The 19,855-nt window shown below is 41.0% G+C and overlaps 1 protein-coding gene across 1 annotated transcript; it reads left to right on the top strand.

The window, feature by feature from the left end:
• Nucleotides 1–1,562: 1,562 nt before the first annotated feature.
• On the top strand, nucleotides 1,563–13,303 carry Dynlrb2 (dynein light chain roadblock-type 2). The gene is made up of 4 exons (XM_045137044.1): nucleotides 1,563–1,693; nucleotides 4,157–4,232; nucleotides 12,119–12,286; nucleotides 13,061–13,303. The coding sequence occupies exons 1-4, from the start codon at nucleotides 1,691–1,693 to the stop codon at nucleotides 13,102–13,104; spliced, it is 291 nt and encodes a 96-aa protein (XP_044992979.1). The 5' UTR covers nucleotides 1,563–1,690; the 3' UTR covers nucleotides 13,105–13,303.
• Nucleotides 13,304–19,855: the final 6,552 nt, after the last annotated feature.

Below are 19,855 nucleotides of genomic sequence, written 5' to 3' on the forward strand. Positions count from 1 at the left end.
GCCTCTCTTGCCAGAACACTGCCTTGGTCTAATCACAGCTGTCAGTTATGGAATGAGTTTGATGCCCTGATTCCAGAAACCAGGGCACTCACATCCTATGCATATGTAGTCAGCTCCTTCATTAAGGGTGATTGACTTAACAGAAATGGTGCCCAGCCTCTGATTTTATAACAAAAACAAGCAGCTATGTGTAGATTCAAGTGGAAATCTCTTTGATCAAAAACACCCAAGCAAGGCCAAGAACCAAGCCTTCATACATTTCACTCGGTATTGCTACAAAGACCTGCTTTAGTATTGCAATATGGTTTCATTAACCAGTTGAGGCATATGTGTGTACACACACACACACACACACACACACACACACACACACCAGCACCAGCACCCCACACTCCTTAGCCTTTTTCAAAACACCGCATCTGCATTATCAGATATTAATTGGCAAGTGAAATCAGTTTGCTTTATGTCCTGGCTTTTTGAAAAGTTTATGTTGGGGCTTTTGATGTAATGACAATGACTAGACTCAGCAACCATCCCCCCACCCCCCGCCAACATAAACGGAAACAGAAGCAGAACTAGAGAGTCTTGGAGTGTTTCTGCATCTAACGTCATCGACATTATCTAGTTCAAATCAGTTTCAAGGCATCTCCAACCAGGTTCCACTCAGAGCCTTGGGGAAATGGAAGCAAAGCGCATGGGTATTATGGGAAATCATTAAGGCACCGACTTGATGAAGGCTCCCCCCAATTACAGCTTGCGCTGGGTTATCAACATCTGCCCTCGCCACACCTCAGAGATCCTAGCTGTGTATCCAGCCTTAACACTTTCGAGTTTACTCCATGGCAGTAGTTGCTGTCTTCCAAGATATGCTCAATGCCCTTCAAAAGACTGAATGACTTCTGGTCACCCGTAGCGGACATTCTCTCCAGCGGTTTCTTAAGTATCCAGCAGAATCTGTTTTTGTTGGAGAACCCGGTAGAGCCTCCAACTACTATCTGAGGTGTACACGAACCACCACCTCCCACCCTCTGCCGCCTTAACTCAGAACTCTTGACAAAAAGAAGGACCCCCAACGGATTAAGTAAAACTGGCGGTGGTCACTCTTCCAGTGAGTTGCGAGCAATGGGGAGGAGGCAAGGCGTGCCCCAGCGCTGGGGAGAGAGACATATGCACGCCTCGGCGTGCCACGACGTTAACGTAGAACAGCACGTGGAGACAGCCAGCTGCCCCGGGCACTGCCCCAGGACAGGCGTCCCAAGGCTACCCAGAGCCACCGAGCCTAGTCAGAAGGACCATTCGCCGGCGGGCTCACCCCATGCGTATCCCGCGTGGAGGCTGCCGCATCCCACGTGGCCATCCTCGCGGGGAGCCTGAAGCTCGGGTCTCCCCAGCCCCGGGGCCAGCGAGCCCCACCACTCACGGAGCATCAAGCGCTTCCCTCCGGGTCCCCATCCCCACGGAAGCCCGGGAGGCTCCACCCTTCGGAACCCTCCCCAGGGCGGCCCCCAGGGCCCAGGCCCGGTCAGGGCGGAACAGCTGCGGTTTGGCTACAGCCCAGCCCGCTGATGCGCAGGCGCACCCGGGCACTCAGACCACTTCCTCCGCTGTCTCCTAGCAACGGGTGGAAGCGTTGTTGACATCGCTGGAGGCCGAGGCGCCAGCCTGAGTCCAGAGACTGCCGGGACGCGCGATGGTAAATCCGAGGTGTCAGGCCGCGCCCCGCTGCCCAGGGTCTCCGCTAGGACCTCCGGGGCTGTCTTGGAGAAAGATGCCTACGTGGGGCGACGGTGTCTTGGGGGAGGATTTTGTTATTGGGAGGAGGAGGTGACAGTGTGGATAGAGATGATAATGAGAAAAGGAGGGAGAAACTTGAGATGAGAGATGCTGGGAGAAATGGGAGCCCGGAAAGTTTGCAAAGGCCGGGGAGCGGTGGAGGGGAAAGATCATATGTTAAGAGAGACCCAGTGCTAAGAATTAAGATGTGGGACGGGGAGAACGAGGGAATAGAGAGGATGAGGAGAGGGAAGCAGAGAAGAAAAAATCATCTGTAGGGAAAGGATGGAAGAGAGGGAAGGAAAGAGGGGAGAACGGAAAAAAGAAGAAAGAGAAGACAAGAGAGGACGTGGAAAAAGGAGGGAGAAAGGGAAGGAGGAAGAGAGAAAGGAAAGAAGAAAGAAGGAACAAAGGGAGAAAGAGGAGGGAGGGAGAAGAGACGGAGAGAAGGAAGGATGGAAGGGAGGGAGGGAAAAGGAAGGAAGGAAGAAAATAGAAGGAACGAAGGAAGGAAGGAAAGAAAGAAAGATAAGGAAGGATCAATCCTCTCCCTTCACAGAGGACAAGGCCGTGGGACCAAGGGAAGAAAAAAAAAAAAACTTTAAGACTAGTGAAAAGAGGAATGGCATGGTAGCTCAGAGGTTGTGGCAGAAGAACTCTGAAGTCAAGGCAGGAGAAACATCTAGGCAGTGAGAGAAAGTGGGGAAGAGCAAAGAGTTTGAAAGAAGTGATGGAGGATGAAAATGAACAGTGGGGGTAAGGAGCTGTGAACATTGTCTTTTCAAAAATATATTTATTTTTATTTAAAAGAGAAACAGAACAGATGAGCCCGGGCCTCTGGCTGCTGAAAATGAACTCCAGATGCATGTGCCATCTTGTGCAGCTGGCTTTTGTGGGTCCTGGGGAGTGAAACTTGGGGTCCTTTGGCTTTTCAAGCAAATGCTTTAACCACTATGCAGTCTCTCCAGCCCAGACATTGTCTTAAAATGATCGGAACTGTAATGCATTATCTCCTACAGGTAGTACTACAGTTGAGTGCAATGTCCCAAAAGTGGGAAGCAAGCTTTAATTGTGCATAAGACGACCCAGAAAACTCAGCAGCGTTGTACACCATGTGGAACCTATTTTCATCTTGTTCTTGCAGCCATTTTTACTTGTGACCAGATTCCACACTGCGGTAGTGATCAATAGTTTGCTGTAGTGTGCAATTACTTAAGCTTTTGGCCTGAAATCATTTGGCATGCTAGGTAAATGATACAGGGCCAATAGTGACAAAAGTCACGTCACTACTAAGTCCGTGCTTCAAATCCAGAGAACACTTGTGGTGGTGTGAAGAGGATGTAAGTGTTCATGCATACCCACATTAGCTGCAAAAGAAAAACATGTTTTGACTAACACAGAGTTTGCTTGCATGATGCTGGGGAAGAAGAGAATATGAAAAGTCCTCATTAAAAGATTTTACCATGCAGGGTATTATAGCTTATGCCTTTAATCCTAGCCCTTGGAAAGCTGAGGCAGGAGTGCAGGCGTATTGCTGCAAGTTCAAGGCCACCTGGGTCTCCATAGAATGAGGCTCTCAAACAAAGCAAAAACAAAACAAAAGAAAAGAAAATTGCTGAATGATTATTTGAGTTCCAGTACTTGCTCAGTTGTGAACTACATGCAGATTTGAAAGGATCAGTCTTGATTTTGTTTTCATTTGTAGAGTGCAATGTGGTTTGTGCACAGGTTAGTTCAGAAAGGTGAATTTAAAATGCAGTCATGGACTTCTGATATAATTCATGGTTGACCATTCAGCTTAAAATAATACACAAGCAGAGTTATCAGCACAACCTCATAACCATGGAATATGGTGTTTTATAGAATCTGCTTTGTAAATTTTATCACTGAAATGAGCCCCAATTGAGTAACATTAATAAAAATATTGTTTCTCATTAAGGGCCACTTTTGGACAGAGGGAAGACGTGATGTAGATCTAGAAATATTTAACAGAATTTAACATGGAAAAGAACTTTTTAGTACAGAAACAACAATTAGAGATGGATGGTCTAGGACAGGTTTCCATGAAGTATAAAAGCTACTTTTCTAACAAATGGAGGCAGATAAATAAGGATTGAGCTCTTTGAGTCAGAAAGCTCTCTGTCTCTGAAATGGTTATATGCAATCCTTTACAATCATGGTTGTACGCAAGGGTTGGGGGATCTTACGTAGTTTCAATTTGAGACATGACAGCATCCCAGCTGAGTTGAGAATCTGAACTTTTGGCTCCCAGAAACTTCAGTGAAGGCCACAGGGGCATAGGTGTTTTTCTAAGCACCATTCTCTTTAGGACAAGTTTCGCCACAAAGACACCTTTGATTAATGACTTCATTGCTCCCTCCAGGCAGAAGTGGAGGAGACCCTAAAGCGGATACAAAGCCACAAAGGGGTCATTGGGACCATGGTGGTAAATGCAGAAGGTAAGCATGCCACAGGCCACCTTCTTCACACACCTAATTCAGGAGACTACTTGTCTCAGGCTTTTGTGTTATAGCTTAGAATCCGAAATAGAAACCGTGTATTTATATTTCATCTCCAGCGGTACTTACCTGACAAGAACTGAGTACCTGTTATATGCCAAGCACTCCTTTAAGAGCTAGGGCCATGGATATGTATAAGACATGGCTACAATCCCTATGTACTTGTAAATAACGCTGCTTGTTCTGAATGCAGTCCTCTCTTTATTTCAGGAATGCCAATAAAACTATCAGGTTAAAGATAAGGAGAATAACATGGTTGGCAGTTTTTGTTTGTATGTTATAAAGATAGGTATACCGTTCATTCTTCACTTTATTTTTTTAAATATTTTATTTTTATTTATTTATTTGACAGAGAGAGGGAGAGAGAGAGAGAGAGAATGGGCACACCAGGGCCTTCAGCCACTGCAAATGAACTCCAGATGCATGTGCCCCCTTATGCATCTGGCTAATGTGAGTCCTGGAGAATTGAACCAGGGTCCTTTGGCTTTGCAGGCAAACATCTTAACCACTAAGCCATCCTTCCAGCCCCACCTTATTATTTTCATCAACAGTTTTCATATGTGAACATATTGTCAGTTAAACACAATCTTCCAAATACCTTCATTTGTCCCCATCTCACCCATCCTCCTTCACTGAATTCCTCCTTCTTTCCAACAAGACTTTATTCTATTTTGATCTTTTACTATTTGGTGTCTTCTGTCATCTGTGTGGAAATGTTGATGAGCTCACTTTTGTGTGTGTCTTCTGGAGGTAGCATGAGGTCATAACATAACGATCACTTTGTGACCAGAAAAAAGTGACCCAAAGTGCTCCTCCCCATCCTTTGTCTCTTTCGTTGTTGACATGCACTCCTTGCAATGTTCCCTAAGCTTTGGAGGGGTGCTATAGATGTCTCAATTACCACTGAGCCCTCAACCTTCACTTTTTCTCAACACTTTGACAAGTTTTGAGTATCCCCAGTAGTCACCACCATCCGCTAACAACAAGCTTCTCTGACCAAAGATGTGATCAGCAGTAATCTATGGGGTAAACATAGTATAAAATATTTAGAGGGCAATTTGATGGGCACAGCATATCCATTTGGTGAAAAGGGTCCCTCTCTCTTTCCCTCCCCCCTCCCTCCCTCTCTTTCTCTCTCTCTCTCTCTCCCCCCTAGACTGACCTGGAATTCACTCTGTATCCCAGGCTGGCCTTAAAATCACAGTGATCCTCCTACTTTGGCCTCCTGAGTACTGGTATTAAAGGTGTGTGCCACATCTCCAGCTTTCAGTCTTGATTTTAAAGTAAATTGTTCCTTTACCATATTTAGCTTTGAAAAAAAAAACCTTTGAGAATTCATTCTAATGTCATTTCTAATATAGTCTTATTGACATAGTAAAGACCAAAACATTTCCAACAATAAAGACTTCCAAGACACCTGCTGTCAACGAGCAGTCCTTGTTGAGAATCCACATAGCATTTTTCCTGGCTCATTTCCCACATTCAGCCATAGTGGCAGCCTCTTAAACATTCCTGCTGAGTCCATTGCTAAGTCAGGCATTTGAAAGAGCGAGAAGTGCTACAAATTCCAGAGTGTTATATGAAAGAAGAATAACTACTTGACATAATTCATAGTGTGGCCAGGGCACTGGCAGGTGGCCAGCTCAGGGCCTGGCCTAATCCATCAGTAAAAACTCACTGTGCAGCCATCAACTGCAAGTCCATTTCAACTCTGAATTCTATCTCCTTATCATTAACAATGGAAAATAACATGTATCCTGGTGGTTGTGACAGTTAAATGAGATAATGACTGTCAAATACCTGATAGAATCACAGTACTTAATACAATTATAATTAAATAATTCTTACAACTTGTAATTTTTAGTTGATACTTGCAGAGAAAACATTTTGTTTATAAAATAAAAAATAATTCCAAATATATAATGATAGTGACTATAATGAACTCATGCCGCTTGACTCATGAGAAGGTGATGGGAATGGTTGGGATTACCTTGATAGGTAAATCACAAGCTGCGCCAGATACTTCCTGGAAGTAGTCAACCCTCAGCATGGACCTGGTTAAATGGATCTTGCTTTTAAGTATCTGCATGCACTGCCTCATGGTCTGCATGATTTAGCAGAAGTGCTATATAAGTTTCTTTTGACAGCAAAAACAAAGTACCACATGTCTGTTAGCTTAAAAGAACAGAAACAGGGCTGGAGAAATAGCTTAGTGGATAAGTGCTTGCTTATGAAGCCTGAGGACCCCAGTTTGAGGCTCAGTTCCCCAGTACCTACATAAGACAGATGCACAAGGTGGTGCATGCATCTGGAGTTCGTTTGCAGTGGCTGGAGGCCTTGGTGCGCCCATTCTTTTTCTTTCTGTCTCTTTCTCCCTCTGTGTGTCTGTCACTCTCAAATAAATAAATAAAAATAAACAATTTTTTAAAAGAACATAAACATGTTCTCTTAGTTGAAGACAAGATATCGCTGAGTGATGCTGTCAAGGATTCTATAGCCCACCCCAAACCAGTATGGCTTCAGTTAAACTCATTACATCTGTGAAGACCCTAGTTCCAAAAGAGGTCATCTTCTGATGCTTAGTGTGGACTTAAATTTGGGAGAACACTTCAATCCATTTCATTCTTCCTAGATTGGCACCCAGAGCAGCTTAATCTGAAGCACATTACATATCTGAAAAAATATCTATGTACTTTTGATCTGTAATTCTATCTCTTTATCCAAAGAAGTGATGAGGAAAAGATTTAAGTACAAAGATAAACACAAGGAATGAACCAGTAGCCCATATTTTCTAGTCATAAGTCAATGTATGTACCTATACACTTAAAATAATTATTAAGTGGTAGCAATATGTTATTCATTATTCTTATTTTCCTGAAGTTTCTTGATGAACTCTAATCAGAAGAAAGCACTATGTAATGCCCATTAGGTTTTCACTACCCTACTAGGGAAAGACTGTGTCAGGGTTGAGATACTTTTCAAGGTTTCTAGATATACACTTTTTTCTTAAAGTCAAATTGAACTTTTCCCCCAAAATGTAAGTAATCAGTCATTTTGTGGTCAGATTATTAATAACCAGAGTTTATGACAAGGATGCATATTAATAGTATATAATTTAAGTTGTGTGAGCAGAATGTAATAAAACACTCAGTTTTAGCAGCCCATTAAATTTTAGATGAAAGTGGCATTTATTATGATACAGCTCTGCAGCTTTCAGAAGTCCTGGGGAATATACTTCTGAAAATAGTTAGCTAAGGTCTGTTTGTATCTTCTTGCTCTCTGCGAATAGGTGTGGCCTACTAATTATAGGAAAATGGCATAAACATTATTTTCCGGTTGTCCTGTGGCGATATAAGTCTTCTATATGTATGCTTTCAAATCTCATCAGATGTCAGGTGAGATATCAGTCCTTTCTTTTCACTGTTATTGAGACATGGACTTCCTATTGGTGACAGTCAAGAAGACTTAATTCATCAGTCCTAAGAAGCTTAGGTTTGGATTAGAGTAAATTCTTTGTTAGCTTGCTTCCCATTCATAAAACCAGTCATCTCAACATGGATCCTTCATGTGGATTCAGTGAGTAAAAGGATCTTACAGTCATGATTGTTATGTATTCAATCATATATAAGCCTGGTTTCTGCAGGCTCTTCATTGAACTATTTCCTACACTTCTTAAAATCCACCATTTGAATATCATTAGATTTGATTAGCCATCTAGCCAATGTTTTTTTTTTATTTTGAAATGCAGTCTTTTACCCTCATCCTCATGTACAGTTGAAGGTGACTGACTGAAGTCAGGAGGACTGCTCAGTAGGATCATATTTTAAAACAGGGCCAGCAATATCATTCAACAATATCAAATTTTAAAACCCAGAGACTATTGGCCCTACAAGCTCAGTTTTAGGAATGTATCCTACCTATACATACAAAGGTGAAATGAAACATATGGACATGTTCTGTAGACTTATTTATAATAGCCACAGATTGAGAATAGTGTGAATGTCTATCAGAAAACTTGAATGCATTACAAAATATACCTTTACTCACCTTATATAGTCATAAATATGAATTACATAGCTTTATGTGTTCTGAGCCAAAAATATTCCAAGGGTCCTGACTGAGAAACTTTAAGGTATAGAATAATGATGGTATTAAAATAAAAAACATGAACAATTGAGCTGGGAAGATGGCTCCACAGCTAAGAGCACTTACTGTGCAAGCATGAGGACCTGAGTTCAATCCACAACACCTATGTAAAAATCCAGGCATGATTGTGCATACCTAAAACCCAGAAAAAGTGAGGCAGAGACAGAAGAATTAGTGGGGCTTCTGGTCAGCCAGAAAAACAGGGAGCTCCAGGTTCCACGAGAGACTGTCTCAGGAAAACAAAGTAGAACAGAAGTCTTCCTCTGGTCTCCACACATGTACACACAGGGTGTGTGCATCTGTACACACATGTGGACACACATAGCACTTACACCAACCAAGAAATGCAATATGAACATGAATACCAACATGTATATCCTAGAACTGGAGAATGTTGGTCACCTACTCAAGTAAGAAGAAGAAAAAAAAAAAAGGAACAAAACCATAGCCAGAATTTTTTTGACATTGGCACTTCCAGGTACACAAACACTTCAATATCAAAGAGAGTTGGGGATGTATTACAGTTATCATCTGAGTAATAAAATTCAGAGTGATTTTCAATCACACTTGCAATATGCCTGGATAGATGCTTGAGAAATTGGGGGGCAACGATTGTTTCTCAAAAAAAGTAGAGAGATTTTGTACCATGTTTTTGATGTGCTTAAATTGATTTTTGTTTTGTTTCTTTTTTTAATTTTTTTAAATTATTTAGTTGAGAGCAACAGAGAGAGAGAGAGAGAGAGAGAAAGAGAATGGGCACCCCAGGGCCTCCAACCACTGCAAATGAACTCCAGGTGCATGCACCTCCTTGTGCATCTGGCTAACGTGGGTTCTGGGGAATAGAGCCTCGAATTGGGGTCCTTAGACTTCACAGGCAAGTGTTTAACCACTAAGCCATCTCTCCAGCCCCTGTTTTGTTTCTTTGAGACAGTCTGTCCTCAAATTCATCTCCATCCTTTTGCCTCAGCCTCCAAAGTGCTAGGAGTACAGGCATATACTACCAACCCAGTCTGAAAACTTGATACATACATACATACATACATACATACATACATACATACATACTTGTACATACACACATATATATACATATATGTGTGTGTATGTGTGTGTGTATATATATATGTGTGTGCGTACATATATATATATGATTACTTACCTCATTCAATACCAAAGAAGAGCTCAATCAATGTTTCTTGATTGCTTATCTTCAAGTGTCTGATGTGTATAGAAAATCTCCCAGGTGTCTCCATAGTGTGCACTTGTAATGTGGAAGGGCTACCAGGTTTTATTTATTGACCTGAATCCTGAATAGACAGGCCAGAGAGGGCTAAGCATCTGATTCATAATCTTGTCATCTGCATTTTAAATAATTCATGCTGGCTATATTTCTGCTCTTGACATCAAGCAATGCAGACTTTGTTGTACTCACTATTTAGGATGCAAAACAAAACCATTCATCATGACATCTCTCCAAAGGTTGAGTGCTTGCCACTTCCTTGTGTTGTGCTTGTTAAAGATCCATGTGTTGTGACCTTTCATCAGGTGTAAAAGACAACTGACCACCTTTCAGGGGAAAAGTGGCCAGCCAACAAATAATAATAATATAGGAATTGAGTGTTCTATAACATTTTATCTACTGAGTAGGCATCCCTGTAAATGCTGCAATCCTTTTATTATTATTCTGGAGAGAGTTGTTATCTTAAAAAAGAAATTACTATGTTTCAAAGTCAAAGTTGACGGTCTCTTCCAGTTTTATGAAAATGATTAAATTCTAAGTTGATAATCCCTCAACACCTAAAAGTATTCATCTTGCTTAATCATTTCTGGAGCTACATTTTCTGGAGGAAAACCAAGAGTTATATTAGGCTTTTTAAAATATTGTCTGGCCTTAATTCAGATACCTAAGGAATTTGACATCAATTCCAAATTCAGTATTTACCTAAATGAAGTCACACTTAAAAATGAAATCTTTCAAATTTCCCATTTTGTGAGAGTTCTCAAATAATGGAAAAATTATCATTGATCAGATATGTTATATGTAGAACATGACCATAGTGCCTATCACGTGATAGACATTGAGTGCTAGGTGATCCAACTTGGTTTATACTTGCCTATTTGTCTGTCTAGAATTTTCAAATTAAATTAACAGATTGTGCTTTCATCTCATGTAATAGAACAATAGTGCAAACAAGAAGCTAAATTTAATACTGTTTAAATTGAAAATGAGTGCAAACCAGGGACTGCATGGAAAAATTATAGTGTCATTATTATAATATTCTTCTAACATAAAATTTAATGACTGAAAAATGTTGTGAGAATAGGAAGAAATTCACAATGCCTGTTTTGACATGCCCTCCAGCATGGGCTTTCCTGTCCCTTTACATTTCTGGTTTCAGAGATGCAAACTATGTCACAGACCAAGCATTTTAAACCAGATTTGCTATATGCATGGGTGTCTGGGGTAATGCAGTTTTTAAAAATGAATGTAAACTGAAGAGCTGAGGGGATATCATAGCTGGTAAAGCACTTGCCTCACAAGCATGAGGTCCTGAATTCAATCCCCAGAACCCATATAAAAATGCCAGGCATGGGCCTGCAATCCCAGAGCACGGGAAGTGGAAGCAGGAGGAGGAGTCTTGAGACTTGATGGCCAACCAGCCTAGCCTGAGGCCAATGAGGACCAAACATGAGGACAATGGACAAAGGCTGGAGAGATGAATCAGTCATTAATGTGCTTGTCATGCAACCATGAGGTCCTGAGTTCAGATCCACAGCACCTGTAATCTCAGCTCTGAGAAAGCAGAGACAGGATGATCCCTGGTTAGCTAATTTAGCCCAATCACGAAAAGCCAGGTTCAATGAGAGACTTTGGCTCAAAAAAAAAAAAAAAAAAAAAAGGTGGAGAATGATTGCAAGAGACATCTGACATTGATCTTTGACCTCTGACCTCCATACACATGTGCACACGTGTGCATGCACACCACAAGTGTGTCCATAGGCATATATAGATGCATTCCATATACACAAACACATATACAAAAGGAAGAGAGCATTTTTGAGAATGTCACCTAAGATTGTCCTCTAGTCATCACATGCACATGAATGCATGTGTACCCACACAAGCATCATGAGTACATACATACACACACACACACACACACACACACACACACACACACACACAAAGAGAAAATAAATCAATATATGTTAACTCAGGAATGAAATAAAATAATCAAAAGCCCCCAAATGCTTTATGCACCAAAATATTCACCATACCACTATTATTAATATATAAAATATAATGTAACCATAGTGTAGGAGATTGATGTATTGAGATACATATATATTTTGATTATAATATGTCAATAAAATAGTGAAGTTTGGAGAGATGTAAAATAATAACAATGACATTATCATCAAGGACAGCTTGTCTTCTCTAGTTTAAATGAAATAAAAAGCAATCAAATATGTAAGTATAGTTTGATTCAGCTATGTTTAAAATTATAAGAAGACAAAAAGATTATAATGAAATAAGCTAAAATTTATAACAGTGATTAATATCAGCATGGCTTTTCTTCTCCTTTGCAATAATGAGTGTTTTCTAATGTTTTTTTTCAATTTGCATGTTATTGTATAATCTGAAAAAAAAATTAACCCTACATGAAATCCCCTAACAGGCATTCCAATCCGAACAACCCTGGACAACTCAACAACAGTGCAGTATGCAGGCCTTCTCCATCAGCTGACAATGAAAGCCAAGAGCACAGTCCGTGATATTGATCCTCAGAATGACCTAACCTTTCTTAGGATCAGATCAAAGAAACATGAAATTATGGTAGCTCCAGGTAACTGGGTGTTTTGTTTCATACCTTAAAGCACCTTTCTACTTAATTGGTTTAAAACCTTGTTTTGGAGATTGGGAGTTATAGATTTTAATATACAATATAAAATATAACATTCTTTGATACCAAAATGAAGATGTTTGATTCTCAATATCCCAACTTAAAATTTTTATGAAATTAGCAAATAATTTGACATTTGAACAAGCTGAATTTGACTCACTTGTACATTCCGTTAGCAATAAAAGATGTAGAAATTTTAGATCACACACTCTCTGGAGTATAGAAGAAATATCACATCCTGGGAGTAAAATAAAGGCAAATCTAAAGTGTGCAGGGTGTTACCTCTGTGCCAGAATAGTCCAGCCAACTGGTTTACCAGAAAATTCAGCCACAGGACACTTCCTTGAAGGAAATATTCTTCCATTGTTTTTAAATAACAAAATTATGCTCCAGAATCCATCATATAGCACATATATTAATTCAGAATTACCCACAAATTAAAATTTTATTTTCTACCACTATAACCCTCACCTTAGCTGTACATTAATATCACTTATAGACCTCTTTTAAAATCACCCAGACTAATGAAATAGAAAAAAACTCTGCACCCAGGTTTCATACTTTTAACTTCAACACATCACAAGAGAGTCTAGTGATCAGGCATTGGTCTACACATTGTCCATGTGCCCATGTGATGTTTGGAAGAGAAATACAGGCTAGTAGTTCATGGATTACATGGAATTTATAGAGTGAATTTTTTTCAATGTTTCTCCCTAGATAAGGAATATCTTCTGATTGTCATTCAGAATCCATGTGAGTAGACCTGCTATAGCCAACTCTGTCATCATGACAATGAGCTGGAAACACTTCGCTCTTCAGTGGTCATGAAATTCCACTCCAAGTCATTGAACATTATTTCCTATTTTTACATCTAAACTGCTCTATATGTCTCTTTTAGTCCATTTTGATTGCATTGTGGACTTGTACTTTTGCTATATAATAAACAAATTCTGGCATCTATGTCTTTATTTTTTATAATACACAAAAATGAAGGATTCCAGTGAGAATACAGCTTTCCTTGTGATAGTTCTTACAAGATTGGAAACATAGTTTTGTCTGTTTCCATGACATACCCAGGATCCTCAGTGGAGCACTATGGAAGCTACAGGGAAGGAGAAAGTTCTGCTGTTACAGCCTTAGATTCTCAAAACACTGGATGCCCACATCCTTAGGTGCTCCTCAGGTTAGATAAGACAGTGAGAGACAGAGTGTAGCTCTCTGCTGGGTCCAGCAGTACAACTCCGCTTCCCCCCCCCAAAAAAAAATTAGAATGTGAGCCTCTGTCACAGAAGTCTGAGGGGACCAGCATCCAGGTAAATTTTAAGACATGGTGGGTATGCACTTGCAATCCCAGTGCTCAGGAGGCAGATATAAGTGAATCCCGGGGCAAGACAAGATTGTATCCGCACAAAACTTGGAATAACTCCATAAGTATTGCCTTTACTGCATATTTGACGCATTCAGAGAGAGAGATAATAAATATAATGGATTCCCATGTCACCCAAATCTGTACTGAATATATATTAATATTGTACCATATGTGCTTTGTATAATCGTTTTCTTATTAAACTTCAATTTGGAGAACATTGAAGATTCATGTGAAGTTGTAAAAATAGGAGATCTTGTGTACCCTACACCCAGTTTCTTCTTGTGGCAACTTCTTCCAGAATGCTAATGCAGTGTCACAACCAGGAAGCTGACATTGTTTCAATCAAGATACAAAGCATCTCTACCTCTGCTAGGATTCCTCTGCTGTCCTTTTGTACCACACACTTCCATCCCTCAACCCATAGCAACCATTATTTCTATTATTTCTATTTCTTACTGATATCAAGGAAGTTATCCAAAGAAATAAAATAGTAAGTAGCTTTTAGGATTAAATTTTTCACTTTGCATAATTTGAGATTTGTTCAAAAGTGGGAAGTAAAATTACGGATAAGGCTGGAGAGATGACTTAGCAGTTAAATCACTTGCCTGCAAAGCCTAGGGACACATGCTAGACTCTCCAGGTCCCACATAAACCAGACACAAAAGATGGTATAAGCATCTGGAGTTCAATTACAGTGGCTGGAGACCTTGGTGCACCAATTCTCCCCCCAACCCCCCTCACCCCTCACACACACATACACTCTCTCTCCTCTTGCATAGAAAAGGCCAGTCTGTTGGGCTTGCCTCAAAAAATTACAGATAGCCAGGCGTGGTGGCGCACGCCTTTAATCCCAGCACTCGGGAGGCAGAGGTAGGAGGATCACCGAGAGTTCAAGGCCACCCTGAGACTACATAGTGAATTCCAGGTCAGCCTGAGCCAGAGTGAGACCCTACCTCGAAAAACCAAAAAAAAAAAAAAAATTACAGATAGAAGGGACAAATCCAAGATGTAACATACCCAAGGTCAGAATGACAATGGATTCTGAAGCCAAAGAGTGAAATCTTCCAGTGATTTCTGAGTCCCTTCACATAACATAGCATTCCTGGGAGGGGAGGCTGTCAACTACAGTGGAGCCTCAAGCTGAGACCCATTTAACAGTGGACAGGAGCATTGATTTGGGAGTCATTCGTCCTGGATTCTTTACATTCTGGCTCTGCCATTTGTAAGCAGCTTGAACCTCGTTGCTTCATCTGTAAAATGTGGTGATCAGAGGACCCAACCAGAGTCTGTTTATGGGAATCAGCTGAGCTGGTATAGATGGAGTAAGTGTCTGGTTCAAAGAGAGAAATCAGCAAGTGGTTTTTCTGTTGCTGCTCAAGCTGTCATCTGAGTGGTTGTTAGGAGTGACCAAGAGACACAGTGTGATCACACACACAGGTCGGCAAATTTGCAGACAGGATTGTCATTCATTCAGGATTGCCAAGTGTGTATTGAAGACATATGAGGAAATGAACTACATCCTCACAGGAGCCAGCACTCAACCTGAGGACAGATTGTCAGGCAGAGGACTTATGCCATAGCACAGTCTGACTTGGAGTTAAATCCTCATGTTTCCTGTCTTGAAATGCTTCAAACTTACTGCAGATTAGAAAGAACAGCACAGTGATTATATATATATGTATGTATATGTATGTATGTATGTATGTATGTATATGTATATATATATATATGTATATATATATATATCATACATTTCACACTGTTAAGATTTTATCAGTCTGATTTATGTCACTCTAAAAGTGCATTTTATCCATATATATTATACATATACAGAGACCTTATAAAAGTTGCAAATACAATATTTTAAACACTTCAACATGTATCTTTTACAAAATAAAGACATTCTATTGTACAACCACAACACTCATTTCATCCTTAATAAATTTAATCTCAAGGGGTTAGAAGAGGGTTCAGTCAATAAAATGCTTGTGGTGCAATCATGAGGACCTGAGTTTAGAGCTCCAGCACCAGGTTAAGTGCAAGGCATGATGGGTGTGCACTTGTAATCCCAGTGATCAGGAGGCAGACACAGGTGAATCCCTAGGGTAAGCTAGCTACTAGACTAGCCGAATCAGTGAGTACCATGTTCATTGAGAAACCTTGCCTCAATAAATAAGGCAGAGATCAATAGGGAGAGACACCTGACATCACCCTGTGGCCTCCACATCTACACATGTGAGCATGCACCCCCTCACATACACTTACACATATGGATATGCACATATATTCAAGCACATATGCAGATACAAAAAATGAAAAGTTATATTGGTATTATAATATTATCTAATATGCATCCATATTCATACTTTCCCACTGATCCCAATGTCTTTTACAGGTGGTTGTTGGGTTTTTTTTTTTTTTTGTTTGTTTGTTTTTAATTCATAGACCTATGAAGGACCATGCAGTGCTTTTGGTATTAGTGTCTCTTTAGTTGTTCTGCTGTTTTCAGAAACCCTTATCCTTTATGCCTCTATCTCTAGACACTATCAAAACTGTATTTGTTCTCCCTAGAGTCCCCACTACCACCTACCTATGCCCTTAAAGCCCCTCCTGACTGGACTCAGATAATACCTGTAACTACAGATAATTCAGCTGAAGAGGAGGTCTTCAGCACAGGTGAACTCTTCCTCATCATTCAGCCTCTTCATCCAAGCAAACTCTGGGTACCATAATACAATGATGCATAGCCATCCCTCTACACTTTCAGCATCTGTTTACAGTCCCAACATAAATGAGCTTCCATTGAAATCTAAAAAGCAAAGAAACTCACTTCTGTGGGGAAGTCCATTTCACTTAGGCAGAATTTCAGAGCAGTGAATGATCATAGAGGTCATCTATCTATCCCTTTTATTTTAAGATGAAAATTTCACATGAACCTGGAGCAGGCATCTTAAAGCTCTGGGTATGTGAACTTTTCTTAGTCTGGTCTACCTGTGGAGTTGGCCTTTATAACTTTATTAAGGGCTCATGTGAGACCCTTCTATACCTTCCAAAATTGATTTCAGTGAGTACAGAATTGCTTATTGTTTAAAAATGTACCAGAAAAAACATGTCTGATACCTAATCTGGCATCTTCTCACAGTTCCCCAGCCCACTCAGAGTTCATGAGCAGATGCATGGCTGAGTGGTAAAGCCACTTCCTTCTTCCTTGTCCATCAAAATTTTAAGCCCCATTTGAGATGGAGCAGTGTCAAATCTCAGGCAGGTACTGATGACATCACATGATTGCCAGGTTCCCATGTGGGCTCTTTGGGAGAGGATGACCCATCCATCCCACTTTCTTGCACAGAAAGCTACGACACTTTCTTGGGGCAGACACAGTGACAACAAAAGGCAGAACATGCCAGAGCCAATTATCATAGAGGAAGACGTGCTCTTGGTGGATGTGCACCATGGCTCTCTACGTTTCAGGACACACACCTTCTCATTCCATCTTGGATTCACAATCGCACAATTATTCAGCTATATTTCTAAGATGCCTTCACCCAAACGCTAAAGATGCACACTCATCCAAAACCACTGGAGAAGCTTTCCTGCCCTCTGAGAAATGCAAGTCTGGGCTCATGGGGGACCTCTTCTAATTCAACTGCCTATAAGTTTTACCTGAATAATCGAAGAACTATTTGCAAAGTCTCTGGAGGAACATATCACAACCATAAATATTAATGATAATGAACCAGGAGAGGCTAATTTAATAAAGCAGGGCAGGAGCGATAGCTTAGTGGTTAAGGTGTTTGCCTGTAAATCCTAAGGACCCACGTTCAACCCTCCAGGTCACACATAAAGCCAGACACAGAAGGTGACACAAGCACCCAAGATCACACATGTACACAGGTGGAACACATGCCTGGAGTTTGATCGCAGTGGCTGGAGGCCTTAGCACACCAATTCTCTCTCGCTCTCACTCTCACCCTCATAAGTGCTTTAGTGTAGTGGTTAAATTTCTGTATTAGTCAGGGCTCTCTAGAGGAACAGAACTGCTAGAATGAATTATATTAAAAAGGGAATTTATTGGATTAGCTTACAGTAAGTAGTTCAATAGCAGTTGCAGGCACAAGAATCAAGGAACCCAGTAGCTGCTCAGTCCACATGGCCAGATGCCCCAAAAGTCCCAATCCAGCACGGAAGGCCTGAAGGCTTTCTGAAGAGCCACTAGTTTTTGATCCATGTGGGTGTTCAGTTGATGCTGATCTTCAGTCCATGTTGGTCTTCAATCTATGCTGGTCTTCAATCCATGCTGGAAGGCAGCAGAGCTTCCTTACATAAAATTCCCCCCTAAGAGGGGCCACCCACTCTGTGGGAAAGGCCCACTCTTGGGGAAAGACTTCCTCCTTCTGTTAATCCTTCCTGGAAGCAACCTTGGAGACCTACCTGGAAGGTATATCTGTGGATTACTAAACAGATCAAGTTGACAACACCGTAACCATCACAAGTCCATCTCTTGTTAACTTGGCACCAAACCATATCTCCTTACATCATACTTAACTTCCAAATGAAAACAGTAACAAGCTCATAATTCTGCCTAGCATGATATAACTATCCCACGTACAACTGGAAACACAAAATCTTCCTCCCAACACAAAGCAAGGTTCTTTTAAGGAATACTTAGTCTCTAATATAATAGGTCTAATATAAATTCAACAACAACTAGTGATACAATCTTAATATTGGTGTAGATATGTACAAACACTCCATATCAAGATAGGACAGAAACATGGCAATTACAGTCCTTGTTTTTGTAACTGGGCATGTGGCCTTACCTGGTATTTGTAACTATCTTCTTCGACTACCCGTTCTATATTTCCTCCATCTTCAGCAAGAATCTCAAGCAAGTCTTGTGTTTTGTTTTTTGGTTTTTTTTCCTGAAGGATCTGGGCCATTTATCACACTACCTCTATTGGGTTGCTGCAGTTGTCCATTGACTTTGATAACAGTGCATGGTAACACTAAGAGATGGCCTAAAGGATCTCCTGCACTCCAGACATACTCTTCCTTACCTCCATTGTGGAGGAGCAGTCCAATTTTTCCCTGGTAGTCTGGATCAATCACCCCTGCTATCACTGTAACTCCTTTCTCAGCCTATTCATGCAAGGGCATTGGGAGCCCAAAGTGGCCATGGGGAAGTCTTAGCTTCCAGTTCAATGGAATGTTCTTTGTGCCTCCTGGCAAAAACACTCCCCCCTCTGGTACCAAGACCTCTAGGCCAGCAGAGTGTAAGGCCACAGGAATAGGAAGCAAAAATTTAGCTAATGGATTACTTGAGGTGATGGTAAGTGGGATCCATTTCCACCCCTTGATTCCTGGACCCATGAATTTGGGCTATAGAGCATATACAGCCTGCTGGAGGACACTCCCCCAGACTTCAAAGCTATTGCCACCTAGTTGGCACTGTAACTGTTTCATTAAAAGACCATTCCACTGTTCTATCAAATCATCTGCTTTAGGGTGGTGGGACACATGGTAAGACCAATGAATGCCATGATCGTGAGCCCACTGCCGTACTTCCTTGACTGTGAAGTGAGTTCTTTGGTCAGAAGTGATGCTGTGTGGAATGCCATGATGGTGGATAAGGCATTCTGTAAGCTCATGGATGGTAGTTTTGTCAGAAACACTACATGCAGGAAAGGCAAATGCATACCCTGAATAAGTGTCTATTCCAATAAGGAGAAAATGATGCCCTTTCCATGATGGAAGTGGTCCAAATTAGTCAACATGCCACCAAGTTGCTGGCTGGTCACCCCAAGGAATGCTATCTTACCAGGGTCTCAGAGCTGGTCTCTGCTGCTGGCAAATTTGGCACTCAGCAGCAGCCATAGCCAGGTCAGCCTAAGTTAGTGGAAGTCCATGTTGCTGGGCTAATGAATAACCTGCATTACTGCCACCATGGCCACTTTGTTCATGGGCCCCCTGGGAAATGACAGGGATAAATAAATAAAGAGATTGACCAATATCCACAGAATGGTTCAGTCTATCTACTTGATTATTAAAGTCATCCTCTGATGAGGTCCCTTTCTGATGAGCATTAACATGGGACATAAGTATCTGTATATCCTTTGACCATTCAGAGAGTTCTATACACATAC

The sequence above is a fragment of the Jaculus jaculus genome, chromosome 1, assembly GCF_020740685.1.
Source record: "Jaculus jaculus isolate mJacJac1 chromosome 1, mJacJac1.mat.Y.cur, whole genome shotgun sequence".
Taxonomy (NCBI): domain Eukaryota; kingdom Metazoa; phylum Chordata; class Mammalia; order Rodentia; family Dipodidae; genus Jaculus; species Jaculus jaculus.

What these genes read in the sequence shown, in the direction of transcription:
- Dynlrb2 (XM_045137044.1), top strand. An exon ending in CATGGTGGTAAATGCAGAAG is followed by an intron (nt 4,233 to 12,118) that starts GTAAGCATGCCA and finishes ATCCCCTAACAG; the next exon opens with GCATTCCAATCCGAACAACC. An exon ending in TGAAATTATGGTAGCTCCAG is followed by an intron (nt 12,287 to 13,060) that starts GTAACTGGGTGT and finishes GTTTCTCCCTAG; the next exon opens with ATAAGGAATATCTTCTGATT.